The sequence below is a fragment of the Grampus griseus genome (genome assembly GCF_964374135.1).
Source record: "Grampus griseus genome assembly, chromosome: 15".
In the NCBI taxonomy this organism is placed as follows: domain Eukaryota; kingdom Metazoa; phylum Chordata; class Mammalia; order Artiodactyla; family Delphinidae; genus Grampus; species Grampus griseus.
Window position 1 is genome coordinate 61453238 of NC_139009.1, and position 19504 is coordinate 61472741.

Here is a 19504-nt window from a genome sequence, read left to right on the forward strand (position 1 = left end):
CAACCATGAAGGGAGCAAGCCTGAAGATGAAGCCCCTAGCAGAGCATAGAGATGGAAGGAATGGCCCTGGATGCCTCACTGGAGGCTTGACCTCTGTAAAGTAGTAAGAGAGGCTTTATTATTTAAGCCAGTTTGAGTTGAGGGTTTCTGTTACTTTCAGCCAAAAACAATCATAAAATGCATAAAGAGTTTTAACAATTATTAAGAAAAAGATATAGTGATCAACAGACTTAGAGAACGAACTTATGGTTACCGGGGGGAAGGATGGGGGAAGGGATAGATTGGGAGTTTGGAGTTGACATGTATACACTGCTATATTTAAAAGAGATAACCAACACCATTGTAAAGCAATTATACTCCAATAAAGATGTTAAAAAATAAAATAGATAACCAACAAGGACCTACTGTATAACACAGGGAACTCTGTTCAATATTCTGTAATAACCTAAATGGGAAAAGAACTTGAAATAGAATAGATATATGTATATGTATAACTGAATCACTATGCTGTACATCTGAAACTAACACAACATTGTCAATCAACTATACTCCAATATAGAACAAAAATTAAAGAAAAAGATACAGTGATCAAAATCACCAAAAAATATTCAAGTAAAAATTCATAAAAGAAATATTTTAAAATATTCTAAAAATCAATGAACATGAACTTATTAATAGTCAAAGACTGATATTTGAATCTAAGAAAAAAAATCAATCTGCAGGAGTTCTTTATATGTTTTGGAGACTAATCCTTATTGGTTTAATGGTTTACAAATTGCGTGTGGCTTGTTTTCTCACGGTTGGTGGTGTCTTCTGTCATACAGTTTAATGTACATATATTATCAAATAAGCAATCCTTTCCTCTCTGGTATATACTTTTTTTGTCATCTATCCCGGGACTTCCCTGGTGGTCCAGTGGGTAAGACTCTGTACTGCCAGTGCAGGAGGCCTGGATTCGATCCCTGGTTGGGGAACTAGATCCCGAATGCATGCCACAAGTAAGAGTCCACCTGCCGCACTAAGAAGTCCACATGCTGCAACTAAAGATCCTGCCTGCCGCAATGAAGATTCCACATGCCACAGTTAAGACTCGGCGCAGCCAAAATAAATAAATAATTAATTAAAAAAAGAAACTATGTTTCTACTCCAGTGCTCATCTATATTTCCTTCTAGAAGCTTTAATATTTTACTTTACACATTTAGGTCTTCAATCTATCTGGAATTTGTTTTTGTGGACGGTATGAAAAGGAATCTATTCTCTCTCTGTCTCTTCTATTTGGAAACCCAAATGCCCAATAAAGTTAAGAAAAGATTCTCAACCATACTGGGAATGGTTGGAAAATGGAAAATGGTTGGAATTGGAAAATGCCAATTAAAAGGAGAAAAGAACCATTTCAGATAGACAAACGTTTTTTAAAGATTGATAGTACCAAATGTTGAAGAGGATGTAGGGAAACAAAAATCCAAACCTTGCAAGCAGAGTAAAAGCCAGTATCCTCATTTGGTAAAGGTAGAGATGGGCATTCCAACTGACATGGTCATTCCACTTCTAGGTACAGACCCTAGACTGTTGATTCTCAACACTGGCTGCACAACTGGAACCAAATCTGAGGTAGGACCCAGATGTCTGCATTTCTTTTTAAAGCTCCCCAGGTGGTTGTTTGAAAACCTCTGGCCTGAAGAAGCTCCTACTCATGTGCACATAGACATGTGTATAAGGCTGTCTGGTGCAGTACTACGTATAATAGTGAGAAACTGGAAACAACCTAGATGTCCCCAGTTAGTCTGTGGAAGACTCACGCAGCCTACAGCAGCTGAGATGAATGCATATGTATTAACACACATAAATCTCAAAACTACAATGACGAACAAGTTTTAAAAGGATATGTACAACACAACACAGTTAATGTAAACTTAACACACAAACAATACAATTTCTGGTTTATGGTATATACACATAATATACAATATAAAAACACAAATGGGGAAGATGCAAGTCAACAGCCTTCCTCAAGAGAGAAGGAGGAAACCAGAATCAAAAAGGCAGAGGGCAAAGAAGGCTTTGGGTACATCTAATAATGTATTCTCTATTTTCTATAATATTCCATGTGTTTGAAATAATATTTCATAATCTTTAGAAAACAGCCACAGAATGAGTTACTGTGGCTGTCAAAAGGATAAGTTGGGATTTTATGACTGTCATGGAAAGACATCCAAAATTTACTGTGAGCTTAAAAAGTGATTTACAAACAGTATACACAGTATGATCTCATTTGTATTAGATATATATTTATAGAGGCATATTTATATTATAGATAGATACAATAACTAGGCAGAGATTTCTACACTTTTAGATGTTTATTTGAATTTGGAGGGTTACATGCCAAACTAATCTCTGGGGAGAGGAGGGCAATTGTTTAACTTATATCACAATCATGTATTATCAGAAAAAAAAATAGAATGATTTTTATTAAAACAAAAACAAAAACACTCTAGTGGACCCCAGGAGACCTGAGCTCCCACCTTGCCTCCAGGTTGACATTGAACAAAGTTCTCCAGACTCCACTTCCTCCCTCTCTTTTATTCTGTAGGTAACAAGTACATCGATAAACAATCCAAATCACATAAAAGGGTAAATAATAAAAAGTAAGGTTAGGATTGGGCTTCCCTGGTCGCGCAGGGGTTAAGAATCCGCCTGCCAATGCAGGGGAAACTGGTTCGAGCCCTGGTCCAGGAAGATCCCACATGCCGCAGAGCAACTAAGCCCATGCACCACAACTACTGAGCCTGCGCTCTAGAGCCCGCAAGCCACAACTACCGAAGCCTACGCGCCTGGAGCCCGTGCTTTGCAACAAAAGAAGCCACAGCAATGAGAAGTCCACGCACTGCAACAAAGAGTAGCCCCGCTCACTGCAACTAGAGAAAGCCCACGCGCAGCAACGAAGGCCCAATGCAGCCAAAAATAAATAAATTAAATAAATAAATTTATTTTAAAAAAAAGTCTCCTTCCAATTTAGTTTCACTCCCCTTCCCTGAGGCAACCACTCTAGCCAGATTCTCATGTCCCTGCCAGACACGGTCTATGTATTTACAAGCTGACATGTATGTACATCATCACCTTACAGACACACACACACACACAAACACACACACACTCGAATCGCACCAGACTATATAACCCCTCTGCCTTTAGGGATGTGATGGTTATCAGATGGGGATGTACACCTTAATATTTCCGTGATTTCATGATGTTCTCCACCATTCTGCCTGAGAGGCAGTGCTATAGGGCACAGACTTTCTTTCAAATAGCTTGAGAATTTGGGGGGAGTTTCACAACCTATACTGAAGTGTCACAAACTCAGGACTGGGAATTTCTGGATTGAAAAAAATCAGCCTGTAGATGTAGGTATAGGCTGACTCTGAAGTGAGGGATCTCCGAATAAAAGATTCCTGCTAACACATTCATCTTCTGCAAAGCACCCTTTTATCACAGCTACTCCCTAGCTGGAGATTCTTCAATGGTCCCCCATTAATCATAAGCTGAAGCTCCAACTCTCAGTGGGTATTCAAGGCCCCAACATGCCCTTTCCCCTCCCCCTTCCCCAGCAGGCCTGGCCCACCCCAACCAGGCCTGCTCCTTCCACATTTATCAGCCCTCCTCCCCTGCCTCGTGCTTCTCCACCTCCTCCGACTCTGGACTTCTCTGCCTTCTGTATTTCAGGAAGTATAAGATATCTGAATTGGAAGGCCATTCATTCAGTAAGCATTCTCTGAGGACCTACTACGTGTATGCCAGGTCCTGGGCAAGCTGCCCAGAACAGGTGAGTTGCTCACACATAAGTGCCCCTCTCAGACTTTTGGACCAGGCTACTACTCAGACACTTCCCTAACCCAGGGGTCAGGCAGCTCATTCCATTCACAGACGGTCAGTCTTTCAGAAGATCCTGCTACTCTTGTTTGGCTCCACGTATCAGTGCTAGTCTGGATGTGTGGGATCCAGAACTAAACAGACTCCTTTGTTCTGGCCACTCTATCTCTAATAATGCAGCTGAGGTCAGAGGGCGCCTCAGAGCCACACACCACACGGCAGACCTATTCCGAGCATACAGCCCACACAATCTCTGGATCGTTATCCTAAGTGCTCTGGTCAAATCAGGTCTCAGCACCTCTATACTTTTGCAGCCGCGTTTTTTGAACAGCAAGCCTTACATCAAACCTTGTGAGATCTTTTTGGATCCTGGTACACTTGCCTGTGAATTCATAATCACTGCCAGGTTGCTACCCCTGTTCCTTGAGTCTGACCCGTAGGCCTCCTCTGACCAAGGCAGCTGTAAAATAACTGAAGGGGACGAGACTGAAGGCAGAGCCCTAGGACACACCCCTGGAGACTTCCCTCTGGTTGACTTGGTCCCACTGGCCCTGTCCACCTGGAGCCTGACACACACCGGGGCCCCAGGCCAGTTCTCGGGCTGCCCCTGATTCTGGCACCCAGTCCAGCCTACGCTTCCAGATCCAACCCAGAAAGGCCGAAGAATGTGCCCAGGATGACCTGGTCATCCACCCTAGGCCTGCTGACTGAGTGAATGACAGTGATAGTGAAAACTTGTATAAGAAAACAGAACATTCAAAGAACAATTAAAAAAAAATACCAGAATAAATGTCCAAGCAGCCACAGAATGTGGTCACCAGTGCCATCAGGGTAGGGTTTTACTACGGGACGCCCAATTTCAAACCATTTCTACTAAAGCATTCATTTGTTCACTGAACAAACCCACACTGAACATTGGGTGGCAAGCACAGAGGGGGGTTGGGGGTTGGTGATGAATGAGGTCTAGTCCCTGTCTTGGGGAGTTCAGAATCTGATGAGGGAGGGAGACTTGGAGACAAAATGGGTAGTTCCAGGATAGACATAGGCACACAGGGTGCTGTGGTCTAACCCTGGTTGGGGCTACCAGGGAGGGCTTCCTGGAGGAGGTGATGTCTGAAGTGAGAAACGAAGGCCTGGCAGCCAAGAGAAGGCAGAGTGTGGAACTGAGGTAGTGGGGAAGAGCGGGCACTCCAGTCAAGCGGGGCCTTGTGCAAAGGCCTGGGGCCCAGCGAGAGGGCAGGAGGGAGGTCACAACGTTGACCCTACGACCATAGTGTGATGGGCTATGAGCAAGAGCCAGGCCAGGTCCAGGAAGCAGCTTGAGGGCCTCCAGGATGGCCTAAGCGCTGTGGACGCCACATTAAGTACCACTGACCTGGACAGAAGGAGCATAAATCACGAGGCCCAGGACACAGCGGACACAGGTGCACTCTGCTGTCTTCCAACCACAGGGATGAAGGGTGGAGGAGGTGAGGCCTGGGGACTGACCCTTGAGGCTCAGGCACACTGCCGGGGCCACCTCCCAGGTGAAGAAAGCAGGGTGGATTGAGCACCAGGGGCAGAGTGGTAAAGTGAAGGGGGAATCAATGCCAGGAAGACCCATGGCCTGGGCATGAAGGAAAGCGTGGAGATGGGGCACACTGGTGTGAACGAGCAGAAGACCTCTCCCAAAGACTGCCCAGACACCCCAAGGAGCAGACTCACTTCTGGACACAGAGACTCCTTCATGGCGATGAAGTGAGCTGTGACATTTAATGTAAGGGACTGCTGCCAACAGCGCAGGGTGAAGTCACTTCCCACAAAGGGATGATGAGGCTGCCATTTCCGGTCCATGAAGGAAGGTTATTCCCTGTGCAAGGAGTTGGCCAGCGGTGCTGAAGCTCAGGCCTCCCCCGCCGGGAGCTCAGGCCCAGATGGGGCTCTTTATTAGCACACACATGGCTCGCCCTCTGCTGCACGTGGATCCAGCCAGGCAGCCTGGGGGCAACCTTCAGAGCTTCCTGTCCGGCCCTCACCGCCACATGCACAGACAGGCCTGGGTACCCAGCCGTGCCCTCAGCTCCAGCTCATAGCCCCCGCCCTGCCCATGCCTCACAAGATAAGTCTGTGCCTCTCCCTGGTGCCCCATCATGGCACCTGGGACCTGCCGCTCCATCCTGCCTGCCACTCCTCCAGCTCCCACCTCAAGGCCTCCCGAGAAGGCTGTTTGTGGAGCTTGCCTCCCCTGGAATGGACTCCGCTCATGGAGACTGGTGGCTGGACCTGGGGGCAGGGGTATTTTTCCAATGCCTCCTCGATTGACCTTTAATTACACTGTTTGCCCAGCTCCCCAAACCATTAACTTCCACCTCACAGCAACCACACATCAATTAATGGAGGGCCTGCTCGGAGCTCGAACTCCTGAACACAATTAAGCGTGACAGTCCACAAATAAGAAAGAACTGAAGAATTAATTAAGGTCTAAACAGATTAATTACCAGTCCCCAATCAATTCCAACGCCAGCACACATGCTCCTGGGCTCACCGTCTTTCCTAAAATCTCCACGTATAAATAGAAACTGAGATTTCCCACATGATTGCTGTTCTAGACCGGGGCACAGCAAGGCTCTGAAACCACCTTGAGGGAGAGAATTGGCTGCAGTGAGCATCCTCGGGGCTTCCCAGGTACTCAGCACACACGCATGCACACACATCAGTCGCACACACGTGCACACAGCCCCAACTGAAAAGCCAGGGGCCGACTGGTGGAGTGCTCCTGGTGGGTGCCGAGCCCCAGCTGCCCCTGGGCCACATCCCTCAGCTAGTTTCTCCCTGCAGGGGTGAAGGAGGTATCCAGGTGAACTTGAAGCAGCCCTGGCCTGAGCCTGGGAGGCCTGGGCTTTGGCCAGCTAAGGGTAACTTTCAGCAAGCCTGAATTTGTCTGTTCTTCTGGAAAACGGGGATGGCTCACTCTGCCAGAGGGTCCTCCCAGAGAGAGAATGAGGAGAACTGAGGGGGAAGAGAGGCCTGCCGGAGGAGACACGGAGAGCCGTGGGCCGCTGACGCACCGGGCTCTGCAAACCCGCGGGAGGCCCGCAGCCACTCTCACAGAGGCCCCCGTTGGAAAGGGCTGAAACAGGGTCTGGTCTGAGGCCAGAGAGCGGGCGGAGTGGCCGAATCAGGTGCAGGAATCAGGCATCCTGTGCCCAGAAGTCTCGAGCCTCTCTCTTGGGCAGCAGTGCGGCACCTCCCGGACTTCAAGCTAGAGCAGGACAGGACAGAGCAGCGGGAAGAAGTAGCTGACCCCAGAAGCCTCCTTGTTCCCCAGATCCTGAGCGCCAGCCCGCCCAGGGGAGAGGGCGGAGGGGTGTGGCCGCTGAGCACAGGGCACACGGGCCCTTCCAGGACCTGCTCTCCCCTGAACTGAAGACCCCCTTCTGCTCCACCCCCCCCACCCCCACCCCCAACTACCAGGGCTTCATCTGATCACTTGCACTTGCATCAACCTGCTCCCCGTGTGCACTCAGGGCTCCGTGAGTCCTGTCTCTCCATCAGGCCAGGGGGCCAGAGGGCCAAAGGACCCTCTACAAGGTAAGGCAAGTCCTGAGCAGGCTTCTCAGTGGCCTTAATGGTGGCCTGGTGCAGTCTGGTCTCGCCTGCCATGGGAAGCAGAGGTGGACACCTGGAGGGACCTAGGCCCTGCCAGTGTGCTGTTGGGCCAACAGATGCTCTGTCGGCTGGAGGCCCTGGGGGATAAGGTGCAGAGAGGCCAAGTGCAGGGACTAGTCAGTGGCCTGAGAGGACCAGGGGGCTTTTAAGCCCCTGGGGGGTGAGGTGCATGCCTGTTCCCCCTGTACACCACTGTGTCGGTGTCCAGCCAGGGGGTTGGCAAGTGCCCATTTGCAGGTGGGCCTGGGATGGACACTGGGGGCCAGAGAGATGGAAGCCCGCATGTGGAGGAGGAGAGACAGGGGCAGTGGGTGGAAGGCAGGCAGGCACACAGCCAGGACTTGGGCAGTGGGCCTGAGGAAGCAGCCAGAAAGGGCCTACTGCTCTCAGGATCCTGGCGAGCAAGGACAGTCAGGGCTGCAAACCACACCATGTATACCCTGAGCAACTGTCTAGGGATATGCAGGATTGCAAGACCCTCCATAATGGCTGGACCAGCGTGAGGGGCTGCAGCTCCTCCCTGACAAGAAAACAGGAGAGGAATCGACTGGAGCCCAAAGAGGGACAGGTCAGAAAGTCTCAGGTGGCGGGGGCGGGGGGGGGGGGCAGAATGGGTCAAACCTGAAAGCAGGGGCCCTCCTCCTGAGAGAGCCCCCAGAGAGGTTAAGACCACTTTCAAGGTCACACAGCAAGACGTCTGGCCAAGCAAGGCTGGAATGGTACCCTGGTGGAGTCCTTATCTGAATTTGGTTCAAGGACAGATTACATCTCAGCTGAGACCAAAATCCAGTCCAGTGCAGCTGAGAGCTGCCCCCTCCTCAGGCTGCATCTGACCCTCCAGCTCAGGATGGCTAGGAACGCAAGATCGGCAGCTGTGTTCACTCAATTAGGCCCCTTAACAAAGTCAGATCTAAAGAGTTATTCCATTAATGGCCCACACCAGAAATAGCTGAGTTCATTAGAAGTGTGGAGTTGCTATAGCAATTATCTGGGTTGACTGAGGATCAGCCAGGTGGTTGGTCCTGGGAGTTCATTAGCCTCTGGGCCCACGAGGAGGTGGGGCTGCTCAATAATGATCTCCCACCTACTCACAGGGGCTTTTCAGGTGCTTCAAAGCACTTTCCTAGGAATGGAACTGGTCTGTGGTCTCATTTGATCCTCAGCTCAAGGCTGTAGGAAGGTAGGTACTGGTGCCCCCATTTTACAGATGGGGAAGCTGAGCCCTGGAGATGAAGAACAGGGTTGGGACCATGAGCTTGGGTCTCATGCCTGGCTCTTCAGGCTGAGCCTTGGTACCAGGGAGGTAATGGGACCTCATGCCCCTCCTGGGCCTGCTCCAGCTTTGTCTTCTGGCATGAGATGGGGAACTCAGTGTCATGGTTCAAGCACTTGCTTCTCCTTCTCTTTTGATGACTAATGGTGGTCAGCCTTGTGTTTCTTTCAGTGTCAGTGTTGTGTATTTCTTTTTAGTTTTTAAAAAAATTTTCATGGCTTCCCTGGTGGCGCAGTGGTTGAGAGTCCGCCTGCCGATGCAGGGGACATGGGTTCATGCCCCAGTCTGGGAAGATCCCACATGCCGCTGAGCGGCTGGGCCCGTGAGCCCTGGCCGCTGAGCCTGCGCGTCCAGAGCCTGTGCTCCGCAACAGGAGAGGCCACAACAGTGAGAGGCCCGCGTACCACAAAAAAAAAAAAAAAAAAAAAAATTATTTTCATTGTTGTGCCCTTTCTCCAAATAAGGTGTAGGCTTCTTAAGAGCCAGGTTGGGCTTTGTAGGATCTCAGGGCCCAGGCCTGGGACACTTATTGTAAGCTCAGGGCTCCAAGACCAGCAAAGACTCTGCTGAAAGCAGGCGAAAGCCCCTACAAACACACACACGCACACACACACACACACACACACACGTGCACGCACAGTTACCTGAATATGATTGGAGACCCCTGAAACGTAAAGGGCCCACCACACAAGGGTTTGGAGCACCAGACTAGCGGGAGGCTTAAACCTTCCTGTGTGTTAGGAACCCCTGTGGCAGGCTGGTGAGGCCTTATGCGACCCTCCCCAAATAATGTCTCTAAGTGCATAAAACAAAATATGTAAGATTACAAAGGGATTATATTGAAATAAGTTATCAAAATATTTTTTCAATTGTGATACAGTAATAGATGTGATTTTAAACTAATTAAAAGACAAGATCTACTGGTGGATCTATTAAATATAATTTTGAATTAGTGTTGAGCATAAATGATATTTTAAGATCTTTGTAACAACTGTAATGTGACATGAAAATATCTGTGATTTCTACTGGTGACAGACACAAGTCCTGCTTATTACTGTGATTTGCTGCCTACATTCATAATGGAAGGAAATGTTAAATTTCAGTTAGAGGTTAGTATAAATATTTTCCCCAACCAAGTCCACGAGATCTACTGCATTCCATCTACTGACCCCTTGGGGGTCTAGGGATCCCCGGTTAAGAATCTCTGTGCTAAAAACAGAATCTCAGGCACAGAGTTGGTCAGTGGCACCCCAGTCACCCTTTATTCTACCTACACACATTTTGTTCCAGTCGCCCCAGCCAGGAGACACCCCCCACCCAGTGTCAGGAGAGGTGTGGAGGGGCCGTCCAGCTCCCCCAGAGCCCGGCCGCCCCACACGCCCACAGGTGGTACATGCATGCCTGTGCACACACGCACAGACACTCCTCACTGTGCAAGGCTTACCTACGGCGGGGAACGGCACAAATCTCTGGACGAGAAGGCGGGTGGCCGGGGTGAACTTGTTGGCTTTCTGAACCAGGACATTAAGGCCCACCTTAGAAAGAGAAAACAGAAAGAGTGTGTGGTGCTGCAGCGGCCCATGGGAGGAAGGGGCAGGCTGGGGGAAGAGCAGAGAGCGAGGGGCACCATCTTGCCTTGGAACTGCACTCCAGACCCTACATCCTCAGCATGACCTCATGCTGCCGAGCCCCAGTGTGGCTCCTTAAAGCATCACTGCCCAGTCGTCCCACTTAACCGGCCCATGAGAAAGAGGGAGAGGAAAAGCATCAGCTACACACACACACATACACGCACACGCACACACGTGCACACCTATAGCCTCTCTGGGGAGAGGAAAAGGGATGGTGGGGAGGTTGCTGTTAGAAGAATCTATAATCTGCAAATAAGTGAAGTGTAGAATGCCCCTCATTCCCACCCAGCTTCTTAACTACCACATTCCTGGTGTCCCAGGCATGGGCCTGGCCAGACAGGGAGGACTCAGCACAGGGGGACTCACAGGTGACTGGAGAGGTAAGCAGAGCCACCCAGAGCAGGACGGGAGTGCATCAGACATCCTGGGCTCTCTGTCCGTCTTCACTCAGACTGCAGCTCCCCTCACCCAGCGCAGGACACCTGGGCCCCCCTCGCCTTTGCCTTGGGCACTCCCACTCCAGTCCATCCCCCATGCCAACCCTCGTCTTCCTAGAACACAGGTCCAATCCTGTCCGGCATGACAGCTCCTCCCCACGGCCTGTGCAAGTAGGTGAGTCTCCTCCCTGCAGCAGTTGTGGCCTCCGTAACCTCCCTTCCCCACTCCCCCAGCACCCACATTCCCTCTCCATGAGTCCAGTCAGCTGAAACGTTATGTGCATTTCCCACCTCAGGGTCTTTGCCCTTGCTGGTCTCTATGCCCCGAACCCCTTCCTTCCCCTGCTCAGTCTATGCCTGTTCTTTAAGGCCCAGCTCTGAGCGCCACCTCCCAGTGCCTTTAACACTGGGAGTCACTTAACCGTTCTCTGCCTCAGTTTCCTTATCTGTAAAAGGGACAGTAACGTCTACAGCACCCCAGGGCTGTTATAAGAATGTATGTACAGTGCTTAGCACGAGCTTGGCATGTAAGAGGTCTCAATTAATGAATCTATGTAAGAATGACGTCACCTCTCCCAGGCAGAAAGTCCCTCCCTTGCACATCACCAGCCCCTCCTTCCCAGCACTCAGTACCCTGTTTGTGCGTCTAATGCCCCCGCTGGACTGAGAGGAAGGGACTGGGCCTTCTTCATCTTTGTATGCCTGGCCGTTAGGGCAGGGGACGGCACAGAGTCCATGCTCAGTAAAGCAGTGGCTGAGGAATAAATGCAACAAACAACAAAGAAGTGAATGGATGGAGAGATCAGCAAAGTCCGGAAGAGGGGCTTCTTGGAGGAGAGGAAGGTGGAGTTCGGCTGGGGTGAAGGACGTTTCGGTGGGGAAACCGCATGCGCACAGGCACGGGGAGACAGAAGAGGGTGTCTGTGGCCAGACCGGAAGATGGGTGTATAGAGGCCTCTGCTCCCCCAAACTGAGGCCAGGGCCAGCCCTCCTCTGTGGGACTGTGGGCCTGATGGGGCTGGGGACAGCCTGCTCGCGGCCTGGCACACCTGGTGGTTCAGCAGGCCACCCTGGCTCTGGCCTCAACCTTCTGGGTTGTTGGGGAAGATGAAGAACCTTGGGAAAGCCTCCAGGACTGCAGGGTGCCCGCAGCAGTCAAATCAGGGCAGGCATGGCACGAATGGCCCAGCCCAGGCCATAACTGTGAGGCCTGGGAAGATAAGAAGTGCCAACCCGCCATTCCCCGGGCAGTCCAGGACCCCGCAGAGCCAGAGTGCTGCCAGGCAAAGCTGGCCTGGGCCCTCAGGTGCCTGGCCTCCATTTGAAGCCTCAAGCTGGTGGTCAGAGTCAAATTCGTATCCTCTCTGCCTGCTCAAGTGGAGGCAGGGAGGCACAGAGACGTGCGGCAACTTGGACACACTTCAGTGGAGGGGGTGGGGGCAGGCTGGGGGGTGCTGCCCGCCCACCCTGGGCCCTGTGGCCCTGCTTCCAGGCTGCCCCTGCTGCTCAGATGGAACTCACCAAGGCCAGGTCTCCCCACTCTCAGCAGTAAGTGACTACCTCTGTGACTCAGAAATGGTTCCCCCAACCCCCCAAAATACCAGGGAGTATGTTCCTACAAGGTGCCATTGTGGAGCGAGGCCAGAGGACACACAGGCGGGCGTTAGCCGTGAGGGAAAGGAAAGGGGCATGTGGAGATACCAGGCCAAGTGCGGGGCACACCGTGTGAAACATCTTAATGAAATCCCCACTAGCAGGCTTCTAGATAGGGCGTGTTGCCCCTTTTAACAGATTCAGAGAAGTTCAGACAGGTTCAGATAGGTTAAGTAATTCGCCCAAGGACAGACACTATTACAAGGCAGGTGAAACTAGGATTCAAACCCAGGGTCTGCTAATTCCAAAGCCTTGCTCTTAGCCACTGTGCTATTTACTTTCCAACTGTCTTCCATCTCAATGAGGAATGTCTGACAGGCCATTTTTTAAAATTACTACAAGCCATTTAAAACTGGCTGTTTGCAAAGCAAAAGCCTCCCTGAAAAGACCAGCCTGGGGCTGGGGCCCAGGGGCCTGGAAGGCAGCTCCAGGCAGAGGAGATAGGGGTCTTGAGCCACCTCTGCCCTCGGCAGCTAGAATATAGAAGGTCTGGGTTCAAAACCCTCCACATTTGTTTGGAAGGATGCAGGAAGTGCTGGAGGGATGGGAAGCAGGAGTCCTCTGAGAAGCCAGCAGGGAGCTGGAACCCTTCCCTGGCAGCCTCTTGAGGGCAGGCCAGGCTGGAGGGTGGTGGGAGGGCAGGAAGGAATAGTGATCATTGGTTGTAGCAAACACTCAGACATGCCCACTGCCCTCAAGCCTTCCCCTCCTTGGCTGGCTGTTCTTCCCACCGGCTAGGATTGGCACAGCCCAGAGTGATGACCCAGCCTGTCTCCCCCACTCTAGGTGGGAGCCCAGGCTAGGGAGGAGGAAAGAAGAGAAAAACAATTCTTGGGTCCCAGGTTTCTTCTGGCCTCCCCTTCCCTGAAGCCACCAGGGTCTTCCCAACATGGACAGGTGAGATTTAGTGAGGCACACACACTTTTCTTAGTGCACAGCCCACATGCCTGAGCATGTGGGAAGGGGCTGGGACCAGCAAAGTAGGGGGAAGGCCCAGGCACATGTGTGGCTGCAAGCTCGCTAGGAGCCATTGAGGTCACGCCGTCCACTCATCAAGGATGCGCCTCGTGGCAAGAAGGCATGAATACAGGGGAGGCCCCCAATCCAGACCTTAGTGTCCCAACAGCTGGGATGGCCACAGCCTGGGAAGGAACCAGGGTGGGCTGCTGACTGGGTTGGGAGCCTGTCTGTTCTGGTTCCTTGGGGACCCTTTGGCCTGGAACATTTGGTGGAGCCCATTAAAATTAAAAAGCCAAGTGGCTGGTGGCTCTGAATGCCAGCTCACTTTCCCTGGCATGGTGGGTCCTGTTTAAGGGAACCAGCTGGCATTAATGGCACACAACTCATCACGAACAGCAGCTAGCGATCAGAAAAATCTGAGCTAACAATCGGGTTCAGGAAAGATAATGAGATATGGAACAATCACTGCAGAGGGTCCCCCGGGGTCTGTTTTAACAGCTTCCAGATAAGCCACAAAATAGAAATTAACCAAACAGGGGCTGTATTTTGGTGGAGAGGAACACAAACGGGGTGCAGATTTTTCATAAGAATTCCCCATGTGGCCAGCAGACGGGGGTCCTGGGAGAAGCCAGAGCCCAGGATCCATGGGACATCAGATTTGGCCGGAGGAAGCAGTGGACTTTCTCTGGCTACCTCTTTCCAAGCTCTGGCTCCCAGGCGGGTAAATTTGCCATGGGCAGCTGAGAAGGTCAGAGGAAGAGGAGGGAGGACTGGCTCCCTGGCCATCCGCTTTGGTGGAGATAAGTGCTGACCAGTACCAAGAACTGGGGTGGGGTGGGAGCTCCATGTCACAAGACCTTCAGTGTCATGTGCTACATGGCTGATAACTGTCTCCTTGAGTATGAAGGTCCTTCCAGGCCGACACCAGCCTAGCTTCTGCAAGGCCTGAGAGGAGACCTCAGATGGGATTGGGGCAATGCCTGCATCACGCAGGCTGTGTCCTCCACTCCAGCCCACATATCTGGTCCCCTGCGGGATGCCTCTGTCTCGATGGACTTCAGGCACTCCACCTGCACACACCACAAATGAAGGTTATCTTTCTCCTCCTCAGCCACACCCGGTCTGCCTCTCCCACTCCCAGCTCAGCTCCTCAAGCCAGAAACCTAGAAGTCTACCTGGACAGGAGTCTCTGCCACCCCACATCCAGTCCACAGGGCAGAGCTCCCTGTTCGAGCTACTCAGTGTCTTCTCTCTCTCTCTCTGCTCCTACCACTTAGCTTAAGCACCCATCGCTTCTCCCTGGACAGCTACCCACCTCCTAACTGGGACCCCTACTCGCACCCCTGACCCCTCTAATCCCCTGTATAATCTATAGCAGCCAGAGTGGACTTCCAAAACTGGACACCAACGTGCATTCGTCTTTCAGTGGCTTCACTGCACTTAAGACCCGCAGGGCCCTGCATGACCTCCAGGCCGTGCTTGCGAGGCTCCAGCCACCTTGCCGCCGCCCTGCCTCTCCAACAAGCCAGTTCCCTCTCTCCTTCCCTCCCTCCCTCTCTCTCAAGCCCTGCTGTCCCTTGGCTTCCTCACTTTTCAGCTTGAACATCAAGCCCTCAAAGAGGCCTCCTCTTCACTCGGGGCTCTCCTTTTGCAGCCTCTCACAGAACCTGGAATTCTTCTTTCCATGTACCCATTACAGTCCCTAAGTATATTCATTTACTTCTTAAAATGTTGGGAATCAAAGCAACGCATGTATATTATGAGAAACAGAATTGCACAGAAGTATTTTTGCCTGTGGACTCTTTACTAAATATCCATCTCTCCCAATAGGCTCTAAGTGCTGGGCCCAAGGACCGTGTATACTCTCTTATTCCTCACGGAATTTCTGGTGCCTGGCGAAATGAGTAGGTGCCTAATAAATGTTTCTAGATAAATCAAGCGATTGATTGATTTCTGAGGCGGAAAAAAAAGAGCCATGAAGGAGATGCCTTTTGCAGCCACTGCCGTCCACCTCAGCAGGCACAGCTCTCTGGGGCTAGATGCTGCGTGCACAGGTCTAAGGTCACCTGAGCGTACGGCTCACCCACTCTGCCAGGAGGAGGGGCCTTGAGGGGGCAGCCCCCAGGGCTGTGAAGGCTTCTGAGAAAGGGGATGCCCAACTGAGTCCTAAGGGAGAGTAGGACGCAGCCAGGTAAGAAGGGAGGGGGACTCAGCAGGCTTCAGAAGCATGAAATACCAGGCTGTCTGCAGCTGGCTTTGCAGACTCTACTGGCACCTGCCATAAGGGGGTCCAAGGGGCCCTGGAGAGCAATGGAATGGGCATATCTGAAAGGAGGGATGGCATGAGGTCAGAATTTAGGATCTACTCTTGGGTGGCGGATAATATAACTATGTGGTCAGGGATTTTTGTGGGCCCTGGTGGAGCAAGGGCTGGGGCAGGTCAAGGAATCTGGGAGGTACCAAAAATGCCCACCAGAGGGCGTGTGTTGTAGAATAAACTCTTGGTAACAACCAGTGGACCCTGACCCTCTATGGAGGTCAACCGTCCTGAAACCCCAACCAGACTCACTTGGCAACTGGTTCAAGAGCAAAGGGCCAAGGTAGCCAGGACAGAGTTATGCACAGGTTCACACACCACTCAGCTCCAGCTGCAGCGGTGTGGCTTCTCTGCTAGCAATAGTGACCAACACTGACCCCTGAACCATTCCTCATAGGAACCTGCTGGCTACCTGCTAGAAAGCCAATTACATCAGACCCCTTCCATCTAGGAAGGACAACAACTTGTCCTCCCCATTATAGATGTGAAGCCGATATTTGCATCAGACTTGCCACTGCCAGCATCACCATCTGCAGGCTTTTGGAACAGTTCAGATTCTGATACAGGGTCCATACCATGGGCCCTCCAACCTGGCAGCCCCACAGAGTGAAAGCAGTGAGACTACAGTCTGGTCTGGATTCTCAGGCTGTTGACCTCCTACCTCCATCAGGCTCAGAGAAGAATAGCTGGGCCTGAGCTACACCCTGGACCACGGAGGCACCATGAGCTACACCCTGGACCACAGAAGACACCAGGTGAGGACACCAATGAGGACGCTGAGAGGTGAAGTCAGTGACAGAGCTGGCTTAATCAGACACTATTCTGCTGACAAAGGACACATTTTTCTTCCTGCTCCCCTGTGGCGTGAGAAGGTGGGAAAAGCCAAGCAGTGTTCTTGGCTTCCAGCTGGAGGAACTGTTACCATGCACTCCGGTAAACAAGTCCCTCCCAGGTACCCTGAGAACAGTGGGGACTGGGAGAACATTTTTGAGGGGCCCTTTAAGAGTAACGAGGGGTTGCACTTCCACCCACCTTCGTACTTGGTTCCTGGGCTTTCTGCAAGACTGCACCTGGCTCACTCTGTGCTTGAGGGTGTAGCTCAGGGTATGCCTTAGGAGATGGACATCTAAACGGTGCCTGGCACATTGTAGGCACTCCACAAGTGTTAGCCATTCTGATTACTTGCCAGCCTGACTATCACAGGGACATGGAGCTCCATTAGGCAATGGGAGCTGGGAGGGGGAGGGTTTCAGCCCAGGGATCCCCTGGGATACCTCCTTGTGCCCTGATGTCTAGGGTAACACACAGTCACTGCATCCTATACAGAAAGGACCCTCCAGGGTGCAAGCCCTTTAGGAATAGAGGTCAGCATTTCTCCAACAGGGCAAGTCTTCGGCCAGCGTGGACCTGGCTGAAGGTGAAGCACCTGAGGAGGCGACTCTCATACTCTGGCTCCACCATCCAGCTCCTGACGGTTCATGTGGGACTTTAGCCCTGAGCCTTCCTCTCCAGCCCCAAGTCCACTCTCATCCAGGACCCCGTGTCCACAAGGGTGGTCCATCTGCTGGGCCAGCCACCCCCCCACGACTTCCCCCCCAGCCCTCTTTGCCTGTACCCCCTGCAACACCCCAGGGTCCCTGAGCCCAGGCAGGGGTTCCTGGCATGACTCTCCTAACACCTGACAAGGCACCCGTGATGACTTATGACCAGCCCCCACTACCCCGCCCCCTCCCGATTCCGCATCACCCGGTCGCCATCACTCCTGGTGTGGCAGCCACACTCACTTTCTGACAGTTTCCGGAACCTGTCATGCTCTCCTTCTCCTGCGTGCCTCTTTGTGTGCTGTGCCCTCTTTCTGGAGCACCGGACCCTGCCTTCACTTCTCCCCAGTCTGTCCTCTAAGAGTCAGCCCTGTGTGAATTAGGGGGCGCTCCCCTGAGTCCCCCCTCACCCAAGTCACCGCATCATAATTCTGGTGACACCACAGAGTTTCCTCAGCTTCCCCTCTCGGCATCTTGAAGGACACACCAGTCTGTGCGACACCCCCCCAGCACCAGCAAAGGGCCCGGCACAGGTGCACCCCTGAAGGGAGAGAATGGGTCTCCCTCTGGTAGTCAGGGCTCAGCGGGGTTGACCACAGAAGTGCTCAACACAAAAGCCCGAACTAAAGCACAGCAAGCGCTGACAGAACTTCCTTTGTTAAAAGACAGCAAACTGCTAGATTTCAAAAATAACTTAAGACGAAATTTCTTTTTTATTCCCGAGCAAGAAACCAGACATTGCCAGATCTATTTAGAGGGTTCACCAAAAGCCTGCTAACCCCCTGCCGGTGGTCCTGCCACCAGCATGAGCCTGCACTTAGGGATGCACACTGGGGACCCCTGACTCTTGGGGCTGCTGCCCAAGGTCAGGGGCTCTTCTGAGAGGGGAAAGGGCTCTCCTGGGTCCGGAGAGGAGGCTGGACTCCCAGGGCCTGGCCTCTACTCCAGCGGGTCCTCAATCCCTGGGATCTGCCCTTGGCCTGTCAGCCCCCATCCACGCCACCTGCTTGTAGGGGCTCATTTTAATTAATACCAGAACTGGGCCAACCACTGGGGCCGTGACACTTGTTTGCAGGTCATCTCCTCCTAACAGGCTCACCCTGGGGGGAGGATTTGTCACTAACTGAAGCAGAGATCAGTTAATGAGGCCGCAGGGCCTGGGCTTCCAGAGAACAAGGGAAAGGAAAATAAAATAAAGCCTCTTTCTTTGGAGGTTTTGTGATTTACCCACACAAAAGAAAAGCAAGCAAGCTGCAAATTTTCCAAGTCAGAAACTCCACTCCATCTGCCGGAGTTAGACCCTTACTGTGCGCAGACGTCAGGCAGAGGGACGCAGCCCCTGGCGGATGGAGCACAGAGGGGCCTCCTGAGGCCAGCAATCGATCAGCAACCTAATTAACAAGTATTTATGGAGCAATGCTCCCCACCCTCCTCCGTGGGGGAGAAGACACAGGGCCTGTCCCTGGTTAACTTGAAATCCAGTAGAACAATGAGTGGACAGGACATGGGGCGTAACTGAGCGAGTGCATGAGAAGGACAGAAGCTTCTACGACTTGGGGCTGGCATGGTTGGGGAAACACCTCCTGGAAGGGCTCCGCAGCTAGGTGGGGAAGGGGAAGGAGGGTGTCCCCAGCAAGGCACACCCTCTGGGGGCCATGACAGCCCAGCGTGAGTCCCTGTCCCTGCGGGTAAGACCGTGGCTCTGAGAGCCCTGGAGGGCCCCCAGCCCCCAGTAACTCTGCAGCTTGGGCATCAGAACCCCCAACCCACAATCTGGGCTGGTTCTGGCCTTATGAAGCAGTTGGGATGGAATGACTGAGGACCGCGGAAGCGGAGAGCCCGGAGCCCTGGGAGGAAGCCGTGTCCCCGCAGCCCCAGGCCTGCAGGAGGAGGATGTCCCAGCAGGACGGTCATCCCCTCCACTCAAGCTCGTCGGAGCCAAGGCCGCTCGGGATTCTCCCCGTGGGCCTTCCCCCTCCCAGCTCCTCTACACGGTCCCTTAAATCTCAAAGAAGGAACATGGGATTTTCAAGCTGCTAAACTAGGCAAAGTGATGGGCTCCTCTTGCCATAAGGAGCAGGAAGGAGGCGACAGAGCCTTTCTCCTCTCTCACAAGAGCCCCTGACGCTGGCCAGCAACCCCCCAGAATCAGAGGTCCCCAGTTTGTATGACCCTC

At 52.3% G+C, this 19504-nt stretch overlaps 1 protein-coding gene across 5 annotated transcripts in view; it reads right to left on the reverse strand.

The window, feature by feature from the left end:
• SFXN5 (sideroflexin 5) overlaps window positions 1-19504 on the reverse strand; it is a 116318-nt gene that overhangs the window by 32717 nt on the left and 64097 nt on the right. For 3 of the 5 annotated variants that reach the window (XM_082672041.1, XM_082672044.1, XM_082672040.1), the window contains exon 10: window positions 10234-10324. In XM_082672041.1, the coding sequence (XP_082528167.1) occupies window positions 10234-10324 (91 nt within the window). Of the gene's footprint in view, window positions 1-2518; window positions 2586-6989; window positions 7110-10233; window positions 10325-19504 lie in introns of those variants that run through there. The other 2 variants (XM_082672043.1, XM_082672042.1) reach the window with 2 other exon arrangements.